The 22,851-nt window shown below is 47.3% G+C and overlaps 1 protein-coding gene across 3 annotated transcripts in view; it reads right to left on the bottom strand.

Annotated features, from left to right (window-relative positions):
• The window catches only part of LOC124268514 (sodium-coupled monocarboxylate transporter 1-like), a 52,212-nt gene extending 46,916 nt beyond the window's left edge, over positions 1-5,296 (bottom strand). The window contains exons 1-2 of one of the 3 annotated variants that reach the window (XM_046703499.1): positions 4,765-5,296; positions 2,434-2,502 (exon numbers count right to left, since the gene is read on the bottom strand). In XM_046703499.1, the coding sequence (XP_046559455.1) occupies positions 2,434-2,502; positions 4,765-5,109 (414 nt within the window). In that variant the 5' untranslated portion in view covers positions 5,110-5,296. The remainder of the gene's footprint in view (positions 1-2,433; positions 2,503-4,764) is intronic. The other 2 variants (XM_046703496.1, XM_046703497.1) reach the window with 2 other exon arrangements.
• Between the last annotated feature and the right edge of the window lie 17,555 nt (positions 5,297-22,851).

Genomic DNA, 22,851 nt, shown 5'->3' with positions numbered 1-22,851 from the left:
ATAGAACATGTACTGACATGGTAGGTGACACAGACAGTGGTGTATTTAGTAACAGAGCTGATAGTGCATGCACTGACATGGTAGGTGACACAGACAATGGTGTATTCAGTAACAGAGATGAGAGTGCATGCACTGACATGGTAAGTGACACAGACCGTGGTGTATTCAGCAACAGAGCTGAGAGTGCATGCATTGAAATGGTACGTGACACAGACAGTAGTGTATTCAGTAACGGAGCTGAGAGTGCATGCACTGACATGGTAAGTTACACAGACAGTAGTGTGTCAGTAACAGAGCTGAGAGTGCATGCACTGACATGGTAGGTGACACAGACAGTGGTGTATTCAGCAACAGAGCTGACAGGGCATATACTGACATGGTAAGTGACACAGACAATGGTGTATTCAGTAACAGAGCTGAGAGTGCATGCACTGACATGGTAGGTGACACAGACAGTGGTGTATTCAGTAACAGAGCTGAGAGTGCATGCATTGAAATGGTAGGTGACACAGACAGTAGTGGATTCAGCAACAGAGCTGAGAGTGCATGCACTGACATGGTAGGTGACACAGACAGTGGTGTATTCAGTAACATAGCTGAGAGGGCATGCACTGACATGGTAGGTGACACAGACAGTGGTGTATTCAGTAACAGAGCTGAGAGTGCATGCACTGACATGGTAGGTGACACAGACAGTGGTGTATTCAGTAACAGAGCAGAGAGTGCATGCACTGACATGGTAGGTGACACAGACAGTGGTGTATTCAGTAACAGAGCTGAGAGTGCATGCACTGACATGGTAGGTGACACAGACAGTGGTGTATTCAGTAACAGAGCTGAGAGTGCATGCACTGACATGGTAGGTGACACAGACAGTGGTGTATTCAGTAACAGAGCTGAGAGTGCATGCACTGACATGGTAAGTGACACAGACAGTGGTGTATTCAGTAACAGAGCTGAGAGTGCATGCACTGACATGGTAGGTGACACAGACAGTGGTGTATTCAGTAACAGAGCTGAGAGTGCATGCACTGACATGGTAGGTGACACAGACAGTGGTGTATTCAGTAACAGAGCTGAGAGGGCATGTACTGACATGGAAGGTGACACAGACAGTTGTGTATTCAGTAACAGAGCTGAGAGGGCATGTACTGACATGGTAGGTGACACAGACAGTAGTGTGTCAGTAACAGAGCTGAGAGTGCATGCATTGACGTGGAAGGTGACACAGATAATAGTGTATTCAGTAACAGAGCTGAGAGTGCATGCACTGACATGGTAGGTGACACAGACATTGATGCATTCAGTAACAGAGCTGAGAGTGCATGCACTGACATGGTAGGTGACACAGACAGTGGTGTATTCAGTAACAGAGCTGAGAGTGCATGCACTGACATGGTAGGTGACACAGACAGTGGTGTATTCAGTAACAGAGCTGAGAGTGCATGCACTGACATGGTAGGTGACACAGAGAGTGGTGCATTGAGTAACAGAGCTGAGAGTGCATGCACTGACATGGTAGGTGACACAGACAGTGGTGCATTGAGTAACAGAGCTGAGAGTGCATGCACTGACATGGTAGGTGACACAGACAGTGGTGTATTCAGTAACAGAGCTGAGACTGCATGTACTGACATGGTAGGTGACACAGACAGTGGTGTATTCAGTAACAGAGCTGAGAGTGCATGCACTGACATGGTAGGTGACACAGACAGTGGTGTATTCAGTAACAGAGCTGAGAGTGCATGCACTGACATGGTAGGTGACACAGACCGTGGTGTATTCAGTAACAGAGCTGAGAGTGCATGCACTGACATGGTAGGTGACACAGACAGTGGTGTATTCAGTAACAGAGTTGAGAGGGCATGCATTGACATGGTATGTGACACAGACAGTGGTGTATTCAGTAACAGAGCTGAGAGTGCATGCATTGACATGACAGGTGACGCAGACCGTGGTGTATTCAATAACAGAGGTGAAAGTGCATGCATTGACATGACCGTTGACACAGACAGTGGTGCATTCAGTAACAGAGCTGAGAGTGCATGCATTGACATGGTAGGTGACACAGACAGTGGTCTATTCAGTAACAGAGCTGAGAGTGCATGGATTGACATTGTAGGTGACACAGACAGTGGTGTATTCAGTAACGGAGTTGAGAGTGCATGCATTGACATGGTATGTGACACAGACAGTGATGTATTCAGTAACAGAGTTGAGAGTGCATGCATTGACATGGTAGGTGACACAGACAGTGGTGTATTCAGTAACAGAGTTGAGAGTGCATGCATTGACATGGTAGGTCACACAGACAGTGGTGTATTCAATAACAGAGCTGAGAGTGCATGCATTGACATGACAGGTGACACAGACAGTGGTGTATCCAGTAACACTGTTGTTACCTGTAGTGTAATAAGGACACAATATTGGTACCTGTTGTGTGATGAGGATACAGGTCCCCGTTAATTTGGCAGCTCGGGACTTGAAACGTTTCTCCAGGTACTACAACAGAAGCGGGGTGTTTACACACTCTGAATAATGAACAGAAAAATAACGACTCACGAACTACAAGAAAGTATTTAATGTCTGCTGACGTCAGGGCATTCGCAAGAGAGCAAGTGTAAAACAGGGTATGGTGCATTAAATCATTGATAGCAACTCAAACAGCTAGCTTGTTTTATTGCCCGCCACAACATGTTGATGTGCATACAAAACAGCCATTTGTGCCTACTGTAGTCCGGGAGAGGTTCTAATATCCAAACTTGTTTGGCAGAATACACAATTATAGACTCTTGTAGAGGTCGATATCAGGCCAATAAAAACCGATATCGACCTCTACAAGAGTCTATAATTGTTTTATTATATAATGAAAAAGAAACGGGTTTTAACATAAACTTTTAATGCACACACTGTGCCATCTATCCGAGTGATCTGACTGGCTGAAAAGCGGGGGAAGCCCCTTCGTACGGGATTCCTTGTCTATTTTTAGTAACCCAAGTCAGTATCGTAATTTATCAGAAAACTCAAGTCAATATCGTGTTTTGTAGTCAATCATGTGACGGTATTTTGACCAATCGTGGTACAGGAAAAATACTACCTATATAATAATACATGATTACATCTTGATTGTGGGACAAATACGGTCAAATGGGTTCCGCTGAAACCTGGGCGGCTCCACAACACCACACCACGACAACACGGACTCCCTACAATAACTGACAACAGAATCGATTCAAGTCTGCTACGGCAATTAATAGAGAATCCGGTATGTTACCAGTCAGGGAAGATCCGGGTTAAAACTGATCTTCAGCAACCCAGGCTTGTCCCAACATGCGACTAACGGGATCGGGGGTTCAGGTTCATTGACTTCGTTGACACATGTCATCGCATCCCAGTTGTGTAGATCGATGCTCATGCTGTTAATCACTGGATTGTCTGGTCATGACTATTTACAGACCGCCGCCTGGAATATTACTGAGAGCAACGTTAAACGCCAAACAAACAAACTTACCGTCCAAGCAAGGTCAACACCTACCATCTGACAGCTAGGTCAACATCTACCATCTGACAGCAAGGTCAACATCTACCATCTGACAGCAAGGTCAACATCTACCATCTGACAGCAAGATCAACATCTACCATCTGACAGCAAGGTCAACATCTACCATATGACAGCAAGATCAACATCTACCATCTCACAGCAAGGTCAACATCTACCATCTGACAGCAAGATCAACATCTACCATCTGACAGCAAGGTCAACATCTACCATCTGACAGCAAGGTCAACATCTACCATCTGACAGCAAGGTCAACATCTACCATCTGACAGCAAGGTCAACATCTACCATCTCACAGCTAGGTCAACATCTACTATCTGACAGCAAGATCAACATCTACCATCTGACAGCAAGATCAACATCTACCATCTCACAGCAAGGTCAACATCTACCATCTGACAGCAAGGTCAACATCTACCATCTCACAGCAAGGTCAACATCTACCATCTGACAACAAGGTCAACATCTACCATCTGGCAGCAAGGTCAACATCTACCATCTCAGAACAGGGGGTCATGTGAAGAGTGTGGCTCTGAACACTCATCACAGGCGGCTAAGGTTGGGATAAGCGTCAACATCCATGTTGGATGTGCGCCTGTGTACACATGTACACCATGTTGCAGGCGAATTTGAGATTCAGAAAACCGACGTAGCCTTGAATGGTAGGTCAGGCCTACCATTAATCACCATGACGTGTACAGGCGGGGGATTGTCATGGTGTGAAATGGATTACCGCAGTACAGGGCACTGATATATATAAGTCCAAAAAAACCCAACTGTATGTCTCTATTTGTCGGTAGTATGTTTGCATGGCGGTCTGCAGCTCGTTGTACAGTATTCTCAGTTGTCAATCATTCTATCAGTAGGACACCAGCCTGTATCCACTGCGCACCTCAGAATGAATTTCAACTGCACGTTGATGTACGAGGCAACACAGGGATGTGAATACAGGAAAGGCCATGGTCGTGACTCTTTCAACTCGTCTAACAGACGTCTAAACTTTAGAACGCACAGCGGTGTCTGACTATAACTCTGTTGTTTGAAATTTCCAGGAGGACTGCAGTGTTAACTACAGACAGTTTGTTAACCTACCATCAGAGCTGAGGCTCCTTTGAAATAAAGCATCTTAGACTGAGATCTGTGGGGAAAACAGTGACGTCACAATTAGTGGCGCGCTGCAACAAACGTAACTACGAGTACTTTACCTCAAATGAGCTTGTATACTTCAGTGGATAGAGAAGGGGAACGTACAGCACTGTAGACACAACAATGGCTCCAATTAAACCGAACGTGTACAGGTAGTACTGCGTCCCTTCTCGGTACATCTCGGCTGGAGTTCCCAGAATCAAGATGGCGGACATGAAGGACACTAGGATGGAAATGGCGACAGGTACAGTCTTCATATCTCTCCCTCCCATCAGAAACTCCCCCGTCGTTTTCTGTCTGTTCCCCCAACATGCATAGAACACCCCGATCCCCGCCGACACCAGCAGCATCAGTGCGAACACTACATAGTCTACGACTCCAAACACTCTCTCTTCATCAACCATCTTGCCAGTCTGTGATATCGGGCTGTGACAATGGCAGGTCTATCTCTTTGATACTGTTTGACCAGTATTAGCTCCGCCTGTCACCAACAGCCTGATGTCTCAAGGTGACACCCACTGTAGGTGACGTAGCTAGTGACTGTGTATATTTAGTCAGGAGGGATCGCTGTATGAAACACAACATCTCATATTCCAAGATAATGATTAACGTTATACAGGGCGACCGAGATAGATTTCACGGTGACGTACTTGTGTCTGCCTTCATATTGGCGTATTTGTGTATGAGTCAGCTTGACGTACTTGTGTGTACTTGTGTCTGCCCTGACGTTGACGTACTTGTGTCTGCCCTGACGTTGACGTACTTGTGTCTGCCCTGACGTTGACGTACTTGTGTCTGTCTTAACGTTAACGTACTTGTGTCTGTCTTTATGTTTACGTATTTGTGTTTGTCTTCATGTCGATGTCCTCACGTTGACGTACTTGTGTCTGCCTTCACGTTGACGTACTTGTATCTGTCCTCACGTTGACGTACTTGTGTCTGCCTTCACGTTGACGTACTTGTATCTGTCCTAACGTTGACGTACTTGTGTCTGCCTTCACGTTGACGTACTTGTATCTGTCCTCACGTTGACGTACTTGTATCTGCCTTCACGTTGACGTACTTGTATCTGTCCTAACGTTGACGTACTTGTATCTGTCCTCACGTTGACGTACTTGCATCTGTCCTAACGTTGACGTACTTGTGTCTGCCTTCACGTTGACGTACTTGTATCTGTCCTAACGTTGACGTACTTGTATCTGTCCTCACGTTGACGTACTTGTATCTGTCCTCACGTTGACGTACTTGTATCTGTCCTCACGTTGACGTACTTGTGTCTGCCTTCACGTTGACGTACTTGTATCTGTCCTAACGTTGACGTACTTGTATCTGTCCTCACGTTGACGTACTAGAGTCTGCCCTGCATGTCGGCATGATGTGGGGAGAAGGCCCCGAGTGATGTTTGTCTTATTGTTTTGCTGACGTGATGCACATAGAAGCACAACTTGGCGGGATTTGAATACACTACTGCTGTACTGGTGTGCCCAAAGCGGCGCCACACTGCTCCAGGCCTGACAGCTGGAGAACAAATACCCAGTCACCTTCACTAAGAACGGGGAGTATGCTAATATACGTGTTTCAAATTCAGTTCACATAATTCGGGAGGCGTCAAATCGTGTGAGAGGCCACACGCTGACAACATGCTGGTGCCATGTCTCACCTGTGACAAGTGTCCATGTCAGTAACTCTACCCTTACAACATGTTTGTGACGTGTCTCACCTGTGACAAGTGTCCTTGTCAGTAGCTCCCTTACAACATGCTTGTGACGTGTCTCACCTGTGACAAGTATCTATGTCAGTAGCTCCCTGACAGCATGCATGTGACGTGTCTCACCTGTGACAAGTATCTATGTCAGTAGCTCCCCGACAGCATGCTTGTGACGTGTCTCACCTGTGACAAGTTTATATGTCAGTAGCTCCTTGACAGCATGCTTGTGACGTGTCTCACCTGTGACAAGTATCTATGTCAATAGCTCCCTGACAGCATGCTTGTGACGTGTCTCACCTGTGTCAAGTATCTATGTCAGTAGCTTCCTGACAACATGCTTGTGACGTGTCTCACCTGTGACAAGTATCTATGTCAGTAGCTCCCTGACAGCATGCTTGTGACGTGTCTCACCTGTGACAAGTATCTATGTCAGTAGCTCCCTGACAGCATGCTTGTGACGTGTCTCACCTGTGACAAGTATCTATATCATTAGCTCCCTTACAACATGCTTGTGACGTGTCTCACCTGTGACAAGTATCTATGTCAGTAGCTCCCTGACAGCATACTTGTGACGTGTCTCACCTGTGACAAGTATCTATGTCAGTAACTCCCTTACAACATGCTTGTGACGTGTCTCACCTGTGACAAGTATCTATGTCAGTAGCTCCCTGACAGCATGCTTGTGACGTGTCTCACCTGTGACAAGTATCTATGTCAGTAGCTCCCTGACAACATGCTTGTGACGTGTCTCACCTGTGACAAGTATCTATGTCAGTAGCTCCCCGACAGCATGCTTGTGACGTGTCTCACCTGTGACAAGTTTATATGTCAGTAGCTCCCTGACATCATGCTTGTGACGTGTCTCACCTGTGACAAGTATCTATGTCAATAGCTCCCTGACAGCATGCTTGTGACGTGTCTCACCTGTGTCAAGTATCTATGTCAGTAGCTCCCTGACAACATGCTTGTGACGTGTCTCACCTGTGACAAGTATCTATGTCAGTAGCTCCCTGACAGCATGCTTGTGACGTGTCTCACCTGTGACAAAGTATCTATGTCAGTAGCTCCTGACAGCATGCTTGTGACGTGTCTCACCTGTGACAATTATCTATATCATTGGCTCCTTACAACATGCTTGTGACGTGTCTCACCTGTGACAAGTATCTATGTCAGTAGCTCCCTGACAGCATACTTGTGACGTGTCTCACCTGTGACAAGTATCTATGTCAGTAGTTCCCTGACAACATGCTTGTGACGTGTCTCACCTGTGACAAGTATCTATGTCAGTTACTCCCTTACAACATGCTTGTGACGTATCTCACCTGTGACAAGTATCTATGTCAGTAGCTCCCTGACAGCATGCTTGTGACGTGTCTCACCTGTGACAAGTATCTATGTCAGTAGCTCCCTTACAACATGCTTGTGACGTGTCTCACCTGTCACAAGTATCTATGTCAGTAGCTCCCTGACAGCATGTTTGTGACGTGTCTCACCTGTGACAAGTATCTATGTCAGTAACTCCTTTACAACATGTTTGTGACGTGTCTCACCTGTGACAAAGTATCTATGTCAGTAGGCTCCTTCTGACAACATGCTTGTGACATGTCTCACCTGTGACAAGTATCTATGTCAGTAACTCCCTGACAGCACGCTGGTGACGTGTCTCACCTGTGACAAGTATCTATGTCAGTAACTCCCTTACAACATGCTTGTGACGTGTCTCACCTGTGACAAGTATCTATGTCAGTAGCTCCTTTACAACATGCTTGTGACGTGTCTCACCTGTGACAAGTATCTATGTCAGTAACTCCCTGACAGCACGCTGGTGACGTGTATCACCTGTGACAAGTATCTATGTCAGTAACTCCCTTACAACATGCTTGTGACGTGTCTCACCTGTGACAAGTATCTATGTCAGTAGCTCCTGACAGCATACTTGTGACGTGTCTCACCTGTGACAAGTATCTATGTCAGTAACTCCTTACAACATGCTTGACGTGTCTCACCTGTGACAAGTATCTATGTCAGTAGCTCCCTGACAGCATGCTTGTGACGTGTCTCACCTGTGACAAGTATCTATGTCAGTAGCTCCCTGACAACATGCTTGTGACGTGTCTCACCTGTGACAAGTATCTATGTCAGTAGCTCCCCGACAGCATGCTTGTGACGTGTCTCACCTGTGACAAGTTTATATGTCAGTAACTCCCTGACATCATGCTTGTGACGTGTCTCACCTGTGACAAGTATCTATGTCAGTAGCTCCCTGACAACATGCTTGTGACGTGTCTCACCTGTGACAAGTATCTATGTCAGTAGCTCCCTGACAGCATGCTTGTGACGTGTCTCACCTGTGACAAGTATCTATGTCAGTAGCTCCTGACAGCATGCTTGTGACGTGTGTCACCTGTGACAAGTTTATATGTCGGTAGCTCCCTGACAACGTAATGCTTGTGACGTGTCTCACCTGTGACAAGTATCTATGTCAGTAGCTCCCTGACAGCATGCTTGTGACGTGTCTCACCTGTGACAAGTATCTATGTCAGTCGCTCCCTGACAGCATGCTTGTGACGTGTCTCACCTGTGACAAGTATCTATGTCAGTAGCTCCCTGACAGCATGCTTGTGACGTGTCTCACCTGTGACAAGTATCTATGTCAGTAGCTCCCTGACAGCATGCTTGTGACGTGTCTCACCTGTGACAAGTATCTATGTCAGTAACTCCCTTACAACATGCTTGTGACGTGTCTCACCTGTGAGAAGTGTGCATGTCAGTAGCTCCCTCTGACAATATCCTTGTGTCGTGTCTCACCTGTGACAAGTGTGCATGTCAGTAGCACCCCCTGACTACATGCAGGTGACATGTCTCACCTGTGACAAGTATCTATGTCAGTAGCTCCCTGACAGCATGCTTGTGACGTGTCTCACCTGTGACAAGTATCTATGCCAGTAACTCTCTCACAACATGCTTGTGACGTGTCTCACCTGTGACAAGTATCTATGTCAGTAGCTCCCTGACAGCATGCTTGTGACGTGTCTCACCTGTGACAAGTATCTATGTCAGTAACTCCCTTACAACATGCTGGTGACGTGTCTCACCTGTGACAAGTATCTATGTCAGTAGCTCCCTTACAACATGCTTGTGACATGTCTCACCTGTGACAAGTATCTATGTCAGTAACTCCCCTGACAGCACGCTGGTGACGTGTATCACCTGTGACAAGTATCTATGTCAGTAACTCCTTACAACATGCGTGACGTGTCTCACCTGTGACAAGTATCTATGTCAGTAGCTCCTTACAACATGCTTGTGACATGTCTCACCTGTGACAAGTATCTATGTCAGTAACTCCCTGACAGCACGCTGGTGACGTGTATCACCTGTGACAAGTATCTATGTCAGTAACTCCTTACAACATGCTTGTGACGTGTCTCACCTGTGACAAGTATCTATGTCAGTAGCTCCTTTACAACATGCTTGTGACGTGTCTCACCTGTGACAAGTATCTATGTCAGTAACTCCTGACAGCACGCTGGTGACGTGTATCACCTGTGACAAGTATCTATGTCAGTAACTCCCTTACAACATGCTTGTGACGTGTCTCACCTGTGACAAGTATCTATGTCAGTAGCTCCCTGACAGCATGCTTGTGACGTGTCTCACCTGTGACAAGTATCTATGTCAGTAACTCCCTTACAACATGCTGGTGACGTGTCTCACCTGTGACAAAGTATCTATGTCAGTAGCTCCCTGACAACATGCTTGTGACGTGTCTCACCTGTGACAAGTATCTATGTCAGTAACTCCCTGACAACATGCTTGTGACGTGTCTCACCTGTGACAAGTATCTATGTCAGTAGCTCCCCGACAGCATGCTTGTGACGTGTCTCACCTGTGACAAGTATCTATGTCAGTAACTCCCTGACATCATGCTTGTGACGTGTCTCACCTGTGACAAGTATCTATGTCAGTAGCTCCCTGACAACATGCTTGTGACGTGTCTCACCTGTGACAAGTATCTATGTCAGTAGCTCCCTGACAGCATGCTTGTGACGTGTCTCACCTGTGACAAGTATCTATGTCAGTAGCTCCCCGACAGCATGCTTGTGACGTGTCTCACCTGTGACAAGTTTCTATGTCAGTAGCTCCCTGACAGCATGCTTGTGACGTGTCTCACCTGTGACAAGTATCTATGTCAGTAGCTCCCTGACAGCATGCTTGTGACGTGTCTCACCTGTGACAAGTATCTATGTCAGTAGCTCCCTGACAGCATGCTTGTGACGTGTCTCACCTGTGACAAGTATCTATGTCAGTAGCTCCCTGACAGCATACTTGTGACGTGTCTCACCTGTGACAAGTATCTATGTCAGTAACTCCCTGACAACATGCTTGTGACGTGTCTCACCTGTGACAAGTATCTATGTCAGTAGCTCCCTGACAACATGCTTGTGACGTGTCTCACCTGTGACAAGTATCTATGTCAGTAGCTCCCCTGACAACATGCTTGTGACGTGTCTCACCTGTGACAAGTATCTATGTCAGTAACTCTCTCACAACATGCTTGTGACGTGTCTCACCTGTGACAAGTATCTATGTCAGTAGCTCCCTGACAACATGCTTGTGACGTGTCTCACCTGTGACAAGTATCTATGTCAGTAGCTCCCTGACAGCATGCTTGTGACGTGTCTCACCTGTGACAAGTATCTATGTCAGTAACTCCCTAACAACATGCTTGTGACGTGTCTCACCTGTGACAAGTATCTATGTCAGTAGCTCCCTTACAACATGCTTGTGACATGTCTCACCTGTGACAAGTATCTATGTCAGTAACTCCCTGACAGCACGCTGGTGACGTGTATCACCTGTGACAAGTATCTATGTCAGTAACTCCCTTACAACATGCTTGTGACGTGTCTCACCTGTGACAAGTATCTATGTCAGTAGCTCCCTTACAACATGCTTGTGACATGTCTCACCTGTGACAAGTATCTATGTCAGTAACTCCCTGACAGCACGCTGGTGACGTGTATCACCTGTGACAAGTATCTATGTCAGTAACTCCCTTACAACATGCTTGTGACGTGTCTCACCTGTGACAAGTATCTATGTCAGTAGCTCCCTGACAGCATGCTTGTGACGTGTCTCACCTGTGACAAGTATCTATGTCAGTAACTCCCTTACAACATGCTTGTGACGTGTCTCACCTGTGACAAGTATCTATGTCAGTAGCTCCCTTACAACATGTTTGTGACGTGTCTCACCTGTGACAAGTATCTATGTCAGTAGCTCCCTTACAACATGCTTGTGACATGTCTCACCTGTGACAAGTATCTATGTCAGTAACTCCCTGACAGCAGGCTGGTGACGTGTATCACCTGTGACAAGTATCTATGTCAGTAACTCCCTTACAACATGCTTGTGACGTGTCTCACCTGTGACAAGTACCTACGTCAGTAGCTCCCTTACAACATGCTTGTGACGTGTCTCACCTGTGACAAGTATCTATGTCAGTAACTCCCTGACAGCACGCTGGTGACGTGTATCACCTGTGACAAGTATCTATGTCAGTAACTCCCTTACAACATGCTTGTGACGTGTCTCACCTGTTACAAGTATCTATGTCAGTAGCTCCCTTACAACATGCTTGTGACATGTCTCACCTGTGACAAGTATCTATGTCAGTAACTCCCTGACAGCACGCTGGTGACGTGTATCACCTGTGACAAGTAGCTATGTCAGTAGCTCCCTGACAGCATGCTTGTGACGTGTCTCACCTGTGACAAGTTTCTATGTCAGTAGCTCCCTGACAGCATGCTTGTGACGTGTCTCACCTGTGACAAGTTTATATGTCAGTAGCTCCCTGACAGCATGCTTGTGACGTGTCTCACCTGTGACAAGTATCTATGTCAATAGCTCCCTGACAGCATGCTTGTGACGTGTCTCACCTGTGTCAAGTATCTATGTCAGTAGCTCCCTGACAACATACTTGTGGCGTGTCTCACCTGTGACAAGTATCTATGTCAGTAGCTCCCTGACAGCATGCTTGTGACGTGTCTCACCTGTGACAAGTATCTATGTCAGTAGCTCCCTGACAGCATGCTTGTGACGTGTCTCACCTGTGACAAGTATCTATGTCAGTAACTCCCTTACAACATGCTTGTGACGTGTCTCACCTGTGACAAGTATCTACGTCAGTAGCTCCCTTTACAACATGCGTGACGTGTCTCACCTGTGACAAGTATCTATGTCAGTAACTCCCTGACAGCACGCTGGTGACGTGTATCACCTGTGACAAGTATCTATGTCAGTAACTCCCTTACAACATGCTTGTGACGTGTCTCACCTGTTACAAGTATCTATGTCAGTAGCTCCCTTACAACATGCTTGTGACATGTCTCACCTGTGACAAGTATCTATGTCAGTAACTCCCTGACAGCACGCTGGTGACGTGTATCACCTGTGACAAGTAGCTATGTCAGTAGCTCCCTGACAGCATGCTTGTGACGTGTCTCACCTGTGACAAGTATCTATGTCAGTAGCTGCCTGACAGCATGCTTGTGACGTGTCTCACCTGTGACAAGTTTATATGTCAGTAGCTCCCTGACAGCATGCTTGTGACGCGTCTCACCTGTGACAAGTAGCTATGTCAATTGCTCCCTGACAGCATGCTTGTGACGTGTCCCACCTGTGTCAAGTATCTATGTCAGTAGCTCCCTGACAACATACTTGTGGCGTGTCTCACCTGTGACAAGTATCTATGTCAGTAGCTCCCCTGACAGCATGCTTGTGACGTGTCTCACCTGTGACAAGTATCTATGTCAGTAGCTCCCTGACAGCATGCTTGTGACGTGTCTCACCTGTGACAAGTATCTATGTCAGTAACTCCCTTACAACATGCTTGTGACGTGTCTCACCTGTGACAAGTACCTACGTCAGTAGCTCCTTTACAACATGCTTGTGACGTGTCTCACCTGTGACAAGTATCTATGTCAGTAACTCCCTGACAGCACGCTGGTGACGTGTATCACCTGTGACAAGTATCTATGTCAGTAACTCCCTTACAACATGCTTGTGACGTGTCTCACCTGTGACAAGTATCTATGTCAGTAGCTCCCTTACAACATGCTTGTGACGTGTCTCACCTGTGACAAGTATCTATGTCAGTAACTCCCTGACAGCACGCTGGTGACGTGTATCACCTGTGACAAGTATCTATGTCAGTAGCTCCCTGACAAGCATAAGCTTCGTGACGTGTCTCACCTGTGACAAGTTTCTATGTCAGTAGCTCCCTGACAACATGCTTGTGACGTGTCTCACCTGTGACAAGTTTATATGTCAGTAGCTCCCTGACAGCATGCTTGTGACGTGTCTCACCTGTGACAAGTATCTATGTCAATAAACGCTCCCTGACAGCATGCTTGTGACGTGTCCCACCTGTGTCAGTATCTATGTCAGTAACTCCCTGACCAGCAACATGCTCCTTGTGGCGTGTCTCACCTGTGACAAGTATCTATGTCAGTAGCTCCCTGACAGCATGCTTGTGACGTGTCTCACCTGTGACAAGTATCTATGTCAGTAGCTCCTGACAGCATGCTTGTGACGTGTCTCACCTGTGACAAGTATCTATGTCAGTAACTCACTGACAACATGCTTGTGACGTGTCTCACCTGTGACAAGTATCTATGTCAGTAGCTCCCTGACAACATGCTTGTGACGTGTCTCACCTGTGACAAGTATCTATGTCAGTAACTCCCTGACAGCATGCTTGTGACGTGTCTCACCTGTGACAAGTATCTATGTCAGTAGCTCCTGACAACATACTTGTGGCGTGTCTCACCTGTGACAAGTATCTATGTCAGTAGCTCCCTTGGACAACATGCTTGTGACGTGTCTCACCTGTGACAAGTATCTATGTCAGTAGCTCCTGACAGCGTATGCTTGTGACGTGTCTCACCTGTGACAAGTATCTATGTCAGTAACTCCTTACAACATGCTTGTGACGTGTCTCACCTGTGACAAGTACCTATGTCAGTAGCTCCCTACAACATGCTTGTGACGTGTCTCACCTGTGACAAGTATCTATGTCAGTAACTCCTGACAAAGCACGCTGGTGACGTGTATCACCTGTGACAAGTATCTATGTCAGTAACTCCCTTACAACATGCTTGTGACGTGTCTCACCTGTGACAAGTATCTATGTCAGTAGCTCCCTTACAACATGCTTGTGACGTGTCTCACCTGTGACAAGTATCTATGTCAGTAACTCCCTGACAGCACGCTGGTGACGTGTATCACCTGTGACAAGTATCTATGTCAGTAGCTCCCTTACAGCATGCTTGTGACGTGTCTCACCTGTGACAAGTTTCTATATGTCAGTAGCTCCCTGACAGCATGCTTGTGACGTGTCTCACCTGTGACAAGTATCTATGTCAGTAGCTCCCTGACAGCATGCTTGTGACGTGTCTCACCTGTGACAAGTATCTATGTCAATAGCTCCCTGACAGCATGCTTGTGACGTGTCTCACCTGTGACAAGTATCTATGTCAGTAACTCCCTGACAACATGCTTGTGGCGTGTCTCACCTGTGACAAGTATCTATGTCAGTAGCTCCCCTGACAGCATGCTTGTGACGTGTCTCACCTGTGACAAGTATCTATGTCAGTAGCTCCCTGACAGCATGCTTGTGACGTGTCTCACCTGTGACAAGTATCTATGTCAGTAACTCACTGACAACATGCTTGTGACGTGTCTGACCTGTCACAAGTATCTATGTCAGTAGCTCCCTGACAGCATGCTTGTGACGTGTCTCACCTGTGACAAGTATCTATGTCAGTAACTCCCTTACAACATGCTTGTGGCGTGTCTCACCTGTGACAAGTATCTATGTCAGTAACTCCCTTACAACATGCTTGTGACGTGTCTCACCTGTGACAAGTATCTATGTCAGTAACTCCCTTACAACATGTTTGTGACGTGTCTCACCTGTGACAAGTATCTATGTCAGTAACTCCCTTACAACATGTTTGTGACGTGTCTCACCTGTGACAAGTATCTATGTCAGTAACTCCCTAACAGCACGCTGGTGACGTGTATCACCTGTGACAAGTATCTATGTCAGTAACTCCCTTACAACATGCTTGTGACGTGTCTCACCTGTGACAAGTATCTATGTCAGTAGCTCCCTTTCAACATGCTTGTGACATGTCTCACCTGTGACAAGTATCTATGTCAGTAACTCACTGACAGCCCGCTGGTGACGTGTATCACCTGTGACAAGTTTATATGTCAGTAGCTCCCTGACAGCATGCTTGTGACGTGTCTCACCTGTGACAAGTATCTATGTCAATAGCTCCCTGACAGCATGCTTGTGACGTGTCCCACCTGTGTCAAGTATCTATGTCAGTAGCTCCCTGACAACATACTTGTGACGTGTCTCACCTGTGACAAGTATCTATGTCAGTAGCTCCCTGACAGCATGCTTGTGACGTGTCTCACCTGTGACAAGTATCTATGTCAGTAGCTCCGTTACAACATGTTTGTGACGTGTCTCACCTGTGACAAGTATCTATGTCAGTAACTCCCTGACAGCATGCTGGTGACGTGTATCACCTGTGACAAGTATCTATGTCAGTAGCTCCCTTACAACATGCTTGTGACATGTCTCACCTGTGACAGGTATCTATGTCAGTAACTCCCTGACAGCACGCTGGTGACGTGTATCACCTGTGACAAGTATCTATGTCAGTAGCTCCTGACAGCATGCTTGTGACGTGTCTCACCTGTGACAAGTATCTATGTCAGTAGCTCCCCTCGTATGACAGCATGCTTGTGACGTGTCTCACCTGTGACAAGTTCATATGTCAGTAGCTCCCTCTGACAGCATGCTTGTGACGTGTCTCACCTGTGACAAGTTATCTATGTCAATAGCTCCCCTGACAGCATGCTTGTGACGTGTCTCACCTGTGTCAAGTATCTATGTCAGTAGCTCCCTGACAACATGCTTGTGGCGTGTCTCACCTGTGACAAGTATCTATGTCAGTAGCTCCCTGACAGCATGCTTGTGACGTGTCTCACCTGTGACAAGTATCTATGTCAGTGGCTCCCTTACAACATGCTTATGACGTGTCTCACCTGTGACAAGTATCTATGTCAGTAGCTCCTGACAGCATGCTTGTGACGTGTCTCACCTGTGACAAGTATCTATGTCAGTAACTCCTTACAACATGTAAGCGTGACGTGTCTCACCTGTGAGAAGTATCTATGTCAGTAGCTCCTCTGACAACATGCTTGTGTCGTGTCTCACCTGTGACAAGTGTGTATGTCAGTAGCTCCCCTGACAACATGCTGGTGACGTGTCTCACCCTGTGACAAGGTATCTATGTCAGTAGCTCCCTGACAGCATGGCAGTGACGTGTCTCACCTGTGACAAGTATCTATGTCAGTAACTCCTTACAACATGCTTGTGACGTGTCTCACCTGTGACAAGTATCTATGTCAGTAGCTCCTTACAGCATGTTTCGTGTGACGTGTCTCACCTGTGACAAGTATCTATGTCAGTAACTCCCCTTACAACATGCTTGTGACGTGTCTCACCTGTGACAAGTATCTATGTCAGTAGCTCCTTTACAGCATGCTTGTGACGTGTCTCACCTGTGACAAGTATCTATGTCAGTAACTCCCTTACAACTTGCTTTGTGACGTGTGTCTCACCTGTGACAAGTATCTATGTCAGTAGCTCCTTTACAACATGTTTGTGACGTGTCTCACCTGTGACAAGTATCTATGTCAGTAGCTCCTTACAACATGCTTTGTGACGTGTCTCACCTGTGACAAGTATCTATGTCAGTAGCTCCCTTACAACATGCTTGTGACATGTCTCACCTGTGACAAGTATCTATGTCAGTAACTCCTGACAGCATAGCTGGTGACGTGTCACCTGTGACAAGTATCTATGTCAGTAACTCCTTTACAACGTGCTTGTGACGTGTCTCACCTGTGACAAGTATCTATGTCAGTAGCTCCCTTACAACATGCTTGTGACGTGTCTCACCTGTGACAAGTATCTATGTCAGTAGCTCCCTGACAACATGCTTGTGACGTGTCTCACCTGTGACAAGTATCTATGTCAGTAGCTCCCTGACAACATGCTTGTGACATGTCTCACCTGTGACAAGTATCTATGTCAGTAGCTCCTGACAGGCATGTTTGTGACGTGTCTCACCTGTGACAAAGTATCTATGTCAGTAGCTCCTTACAACATGCTTGTGACGTGTCTCACCTGTGACAAGTATCTATGTCAGTAGCTCCCTGACAGCATGCTTGTGACGTGTCTCACCTGTGACAAGTATCTATGTCAGTAACTCCCTTACAACATGCTTGTGACGTGTCTCACCTGTGAGAAGTATGTGCATGTCAGTAGCTCCGTTACAACATGTTTGTGGACGTGACAACGTGACAACGCTGTCAGTAGCTCCCTGACTAACATGCTTGGTGATGTCTCACCTGTGACAAGTATCTATGTCAGTAACTCCCCTGACAACATGCTTGGTGACATGTCTCACCTGTGACAAGTATCTATGTCAGTAACTCCCTGACAGCATGCTTGTGACGTGTCTCACCTGTGACAAGTATCTATGTCAGTAACTCCCTGACAACATGCTTGTGACGTGTCTCACCTGTGACAAGTATCTATGTCAGTAGCTCCCTGACAGCATGCTTGTGACGTGTCTCACCTGTGACAAGTATCTATGTCAGTAACTCCCTTACAACATGCTTGTGACGTGTCTCACCTGTGACAAGTATCTATGTCAGTAGCTCCCTTACAACATGCTTGTGACGTGTCTCACCTGTGACAAGTATCTATGTCAGTAACTCCTGACAACATGCTTGTGACGTGTCTCACCTGTGACAAGTATCTATGTCAGTTGCTCCTTGACAACATGCTTGTGACGTGTCTCACCTGTGACAAGTGTCTATGTCAGTGGCTCCCCTGACAACATGCTTGTGACGTGTCTCACCTGTGACAAGAGTATCTATGTCAGTGCTGCTCCCCTGACAACATGCTTGTGACGTGTCTCACCTGTCACAAGTATCTATGTCAGTAGCTCCCTGACGGCATGCTTGTGACGTGTCTCACCTGTGACAAGTATCTATGTCAGTAGCTCCCTTACAACATGTTTGTGACGTGTCTCACCTGTGACAAGTATCTATGTCAGTAACTCCCTTACAACATGCTTGTGACGTGTCTCACCTGTGACAAGTATCTATGTCAGTAGCTCCCTTACAACATGCTTGTGACATGTCTCACCTGTGACAAGTATCTATGTCAGTAACTCCCTGACAGCACGCTGGTGACGTGTATCACCTGTGACAAGTATCTATGTCAGTAACTCCTTACAACATGCTTGTGACGTGTCTCACCTGTGACAAGTATCTATGTCAGTAGCTCCCTTACAACATGCTTGTGACGTGTCTCACCTGTGACAAGTATCTATGTCAGTAGCTCCCTGACAACATGCTTGTGACACGTGTCTCACCTGTGACAAGTGGTCTGTGTCAGTAGCTCCATGTCAGTAACTCCCTCTGACAACATGCTTGTGACGTGTCTCACCTGTGACAAGTGTCTATGTCAGTAGCTCCCTCTGACAACATGCTGGTGACATGTCTCACCTGTGACAAGTATCTATGTCAGTAGCTCCCCCTGACAACATGCTTGTGACGTGTCTCACCTGTGACAAGTATCTATGTCAGTAGCTCCCTGACAACATGCTTGTGACGTGTCTCACCTGTGACAAGTATCTATGTCAGTAGCTCCCTGACAACATGCTTGTGACGTGTCTCACCTGTGACAAGTATCTATGTCAGTAGCTCCTGACAACATGCCGGTGACGTGTCTCACCTGTGACAAGTGTATCTATGTCAGTAACTCCCCTTACAACATGCTGGTGACGTGTCTCACCTGTGACAAGTATCTATGTCAGTAGCACCCTGACAACATGCTTTGTGACATGTCTCACCTGTGAGTAGCAAAGTATCTATGTCGGTAGCTTCCCCTGACAACATGCTTGTGACGTGTCTCACCTGTGACAAGTATCTATGTCAGTAGCTACCCCTGACAACATGCTTGTGACGTATCTCACCTGTGACAAGTGTCTATGTACAGTGGCACCCTTCAGTGTTCCTCGCATGCTTGGTGACATATCTCACCTGTGACAAGTATCTATGTCAGTAACTCCCCTTACAACATGCTGGTGAGTAGAATATACAATGGGGGTTTTGGACCAAGACCAACAAAAGCCTATGCAAAGCCTTATTTCACAAATAAGGCTTTGATCGGACCCTTGATCCAGCTATCATTACCCACTACAATGAAAAAGTTTGAGACGCTAGCGGGATACGAACGCCCAATATTATACCTCACAGCCGCACCACTTAACCAACTGAGCTACCTGGGACTTGGTTGACGTATGTTGGTTTAACGGGTCTATCCTGGGATTGCATCATCCAATGCTGGGCTGCGTCTAACGTGCCGCTATGACACTATTGTGCCGCTATACCACGTTTACCTCGATGAAACAGTTTAATGTGAATCGCCTATGATGTCTTTGGTGTTTGTAATAAAGGCTTGGTGGGCTTTTTTCACACCTTGTTCTATGTACTTTTTTTCCTCGTCCTCACTGATAGCAGACTTACGAGACTTGGATCGAATCTCTTGTTTCATTTTGTTATATTTTGTGAGTTCAGATAGAATTGAACGAAATTCCTCCTCTGAGATCTTGTTGTCAGTGAGTGCCGTGGAAATACGCTCACTTACTGTGTTCAGCTTTGCTTCAGCCAGAACCCTGATCTCGTCTTGTTTCAATGCCTTACGATGCAGTCTACGTGATGCAAACTTAAGCGCCAACCCTAACACCCCTGCCACCCCAGCTGTTATTTCAATGCCTAGCACTACGGGGGTAGCCACGATGGTAGCTAACAACCGCCCGCCCCCAGCCCCATGCTGGTTGTCATAAGGGCAGTATCAACCCCGTCCACGATATTGAAAGCTCTATGGTACTTCTTACATAGTGTTTTACGCGTGTCGCGGTCTTGTTCTAGTTGGCGTTTCACATCACATAACTGGCTCAAACGGAACCCGTCTACGGTTTCCAGGGTTTTCGCTACTTCCTCTACGACTGGGTACAGACCCATCCTGTAATATATATTACTAAAAGATATTTTAATTGGGTTTCATTTAACCTTCGATCAACAGTAGTGTGCAACGTCACCCTGGCGTGTTTTTCAAGATGGCGGCACATCCGGTCCCCATGGGCGCCGCCATCTTGGATCCAAGATGGCGACCCACGGTGACCGGATGTGCCGCCATCAGGGGAGATCACTCGGGTTCCGGTTCCGGTGCTTCCGGTTCCGGTGGGTGCGCACGCATCGCGATGACGTCACGACCGGTTCCGGTGGGTGCGTGCGCATGACGATGACGTCACCTCCGGGCCAAGATGGCGGACGCGTTTCAAGATGGCGTCCCATCCGGTGGGATCGCGTGAGATCTCGCGGGATCTCGTGGACTCTCGCGGGATCTCGCGAGCGTAGACGCCTTTCAAGATGGCGGAACGGACGAGCGGCGGACGGGACGGGACGGAGAGGAAGGGGAAGGGAAGGGAGAGGAAAGGAGAGGGAAGGGAGGGAGAGAGGGGGTGAGGCGGACACGATGGCGTGGCTAGACAAGTGTTAGTGTGTGTGTGTGTGTGGTGTGGTTAAAACAACATTGGATGTAGCATTCTTTCGAGCCAGGTGGGTGGCCCTGAAAGGGCCGTTGGTATGAAGTGGGTGAGATCACCGAGGTATCTATGGTGGTGATGGTGGTGCACTGGAGGCACTGCTACTGGAATCGTCCATGGGTTCGACAAACTCCAAGATGCGTTGAAGTAGAGAGTACATGGTGTCTATGCGATCTTGAACGAGGAGGACCTTGTCATGGAGTAGAGCCAGTAAATGTTGGCTTTCACGTTTACTCACTTTCTTTGGCGGTTCACTTGGCTGGTAGGTGGATGCTGGACGTTTCTGGCCCTTGTTAGAGCAGTTCATACTCTTATGGTCCTCTTCACCACAGTGACGGCAGGGATGTGGACAGGCGTAACTGAGATGACCTTCGTTTCTTCCACAGGTTGTAGCAGGTGTTGTTATCGTGCTTGTTGTTGTCCTTGGTCTTCTTGGGACATACGTAATAGCGATGACCTTGAGCACCACACTCGGTACAGGTCACCTTGGGACAGTGTAGATAACTGTGGTCATCTGTTTCGCACAGGCGGCAACGGAAGGAGGCGGAGGCGGAGGCGGGAGACGTCTGCATGCTTCCAGTTTCAGTGAGCAACTGATGAGGGAGTGCTGGAAAACCTTGAATTTATATAGCTGGGGTTGATGACGTCACTTTGACGCCTCTGGTTCGCACCGGTTGCATCCGGTTCGCACCACTCTCCTCCTGACTCAACAGGCTAGTGTGACGTCATGGGGTATGACATCATTCCTATAAATAACACATGAGCTCATGGTGCGCACTGGCACGACCTATTGTGACGTCATAGGGTGACGTGATGTATATAAACCAGGCTCAGCGTGGCTCTGACCAGTTCTCACCATGTCGTCACCACGAATGAACGAAGATGAACTTGAAGAGGAGCCTGTGCCCTACGAGTTGGAGCGGACGACTCAAAAACAACCAAGAAATTCCGGACTGGTACCCAGCGCTACCACCTGAAGTTCAACCCTGTTTGGCTGCAACGTCAACAGCCTGAAGACCTTCCGTCGTTCTCAGAGAACAGTTTGATGCCGTGTTAGCAGATCTGAGAGAGACGATGTGGGTGGCCAGGATGGTGATCGCGTGGGATTGGCCCTGGAACACCCGCCCTGGATACAGACATCCGAGATCACGTTTCGGCGAATGGGTGACCTCCAGGGGAACACATCATGGCCGAAGTGGAAAAAGTACAACAAAGCAACCACGACTTACATATCGATGACACTACCATGGACATTTTCTTACTGCATGTAGAGGATCCTGATCGTATCGGTGAGGGACACGGCCGGCCAAAGGCACCTCGTTGGCTTAAACGCTCCTGGAAAGAAACAATGCATCGTTCAAATCAAGAATGAGGATCAGCTCTGCTTTGCCCGTGCCCTGGTCGTAGCCAGTCACCACGAACACAAACCCGATCCTGTGACCAAAGAATGGACGAAGCAATGGAAATACCTGTGTGACAAACGTATTCCAGTTCAACTGAAGGCTGCCAAGGGCTTGTTTCGCCAACTCAAGATCCCGAAGGTCCTTGTACAGGGCGTGCCACGTGGGAGTTGTTCAGTCAACGTTTGGCCTTACTATCAGCTCAAAGTCTACTCCCAAGGGGTGTTGGATCGCCTCCTGTACAAAGTGAAGTGCCTCAACCCACCA

Source organism: Haliotis rubra, unplaced genomic scaffold (assembly GCF_003918875.1).
Source record: "Haliotis rubra isolate DU_JTF1 unplaced genomic scaffold, ASM391887v1 Scf1388, whole genome shotgun sequence".
NCBI classification, from domain to species: domain Eukaryota; kingdom Metazoa; phylum Mollusca; class Gastropoda; order Lepetellida; family Haliotidae; genus Haliotis; species Haliotis rubra.
The sequence above is the reverse complement of the archived record's forward strand: the minus strand, read 5'-3'. Positions and strand labels throughout refer to the sequence as shown.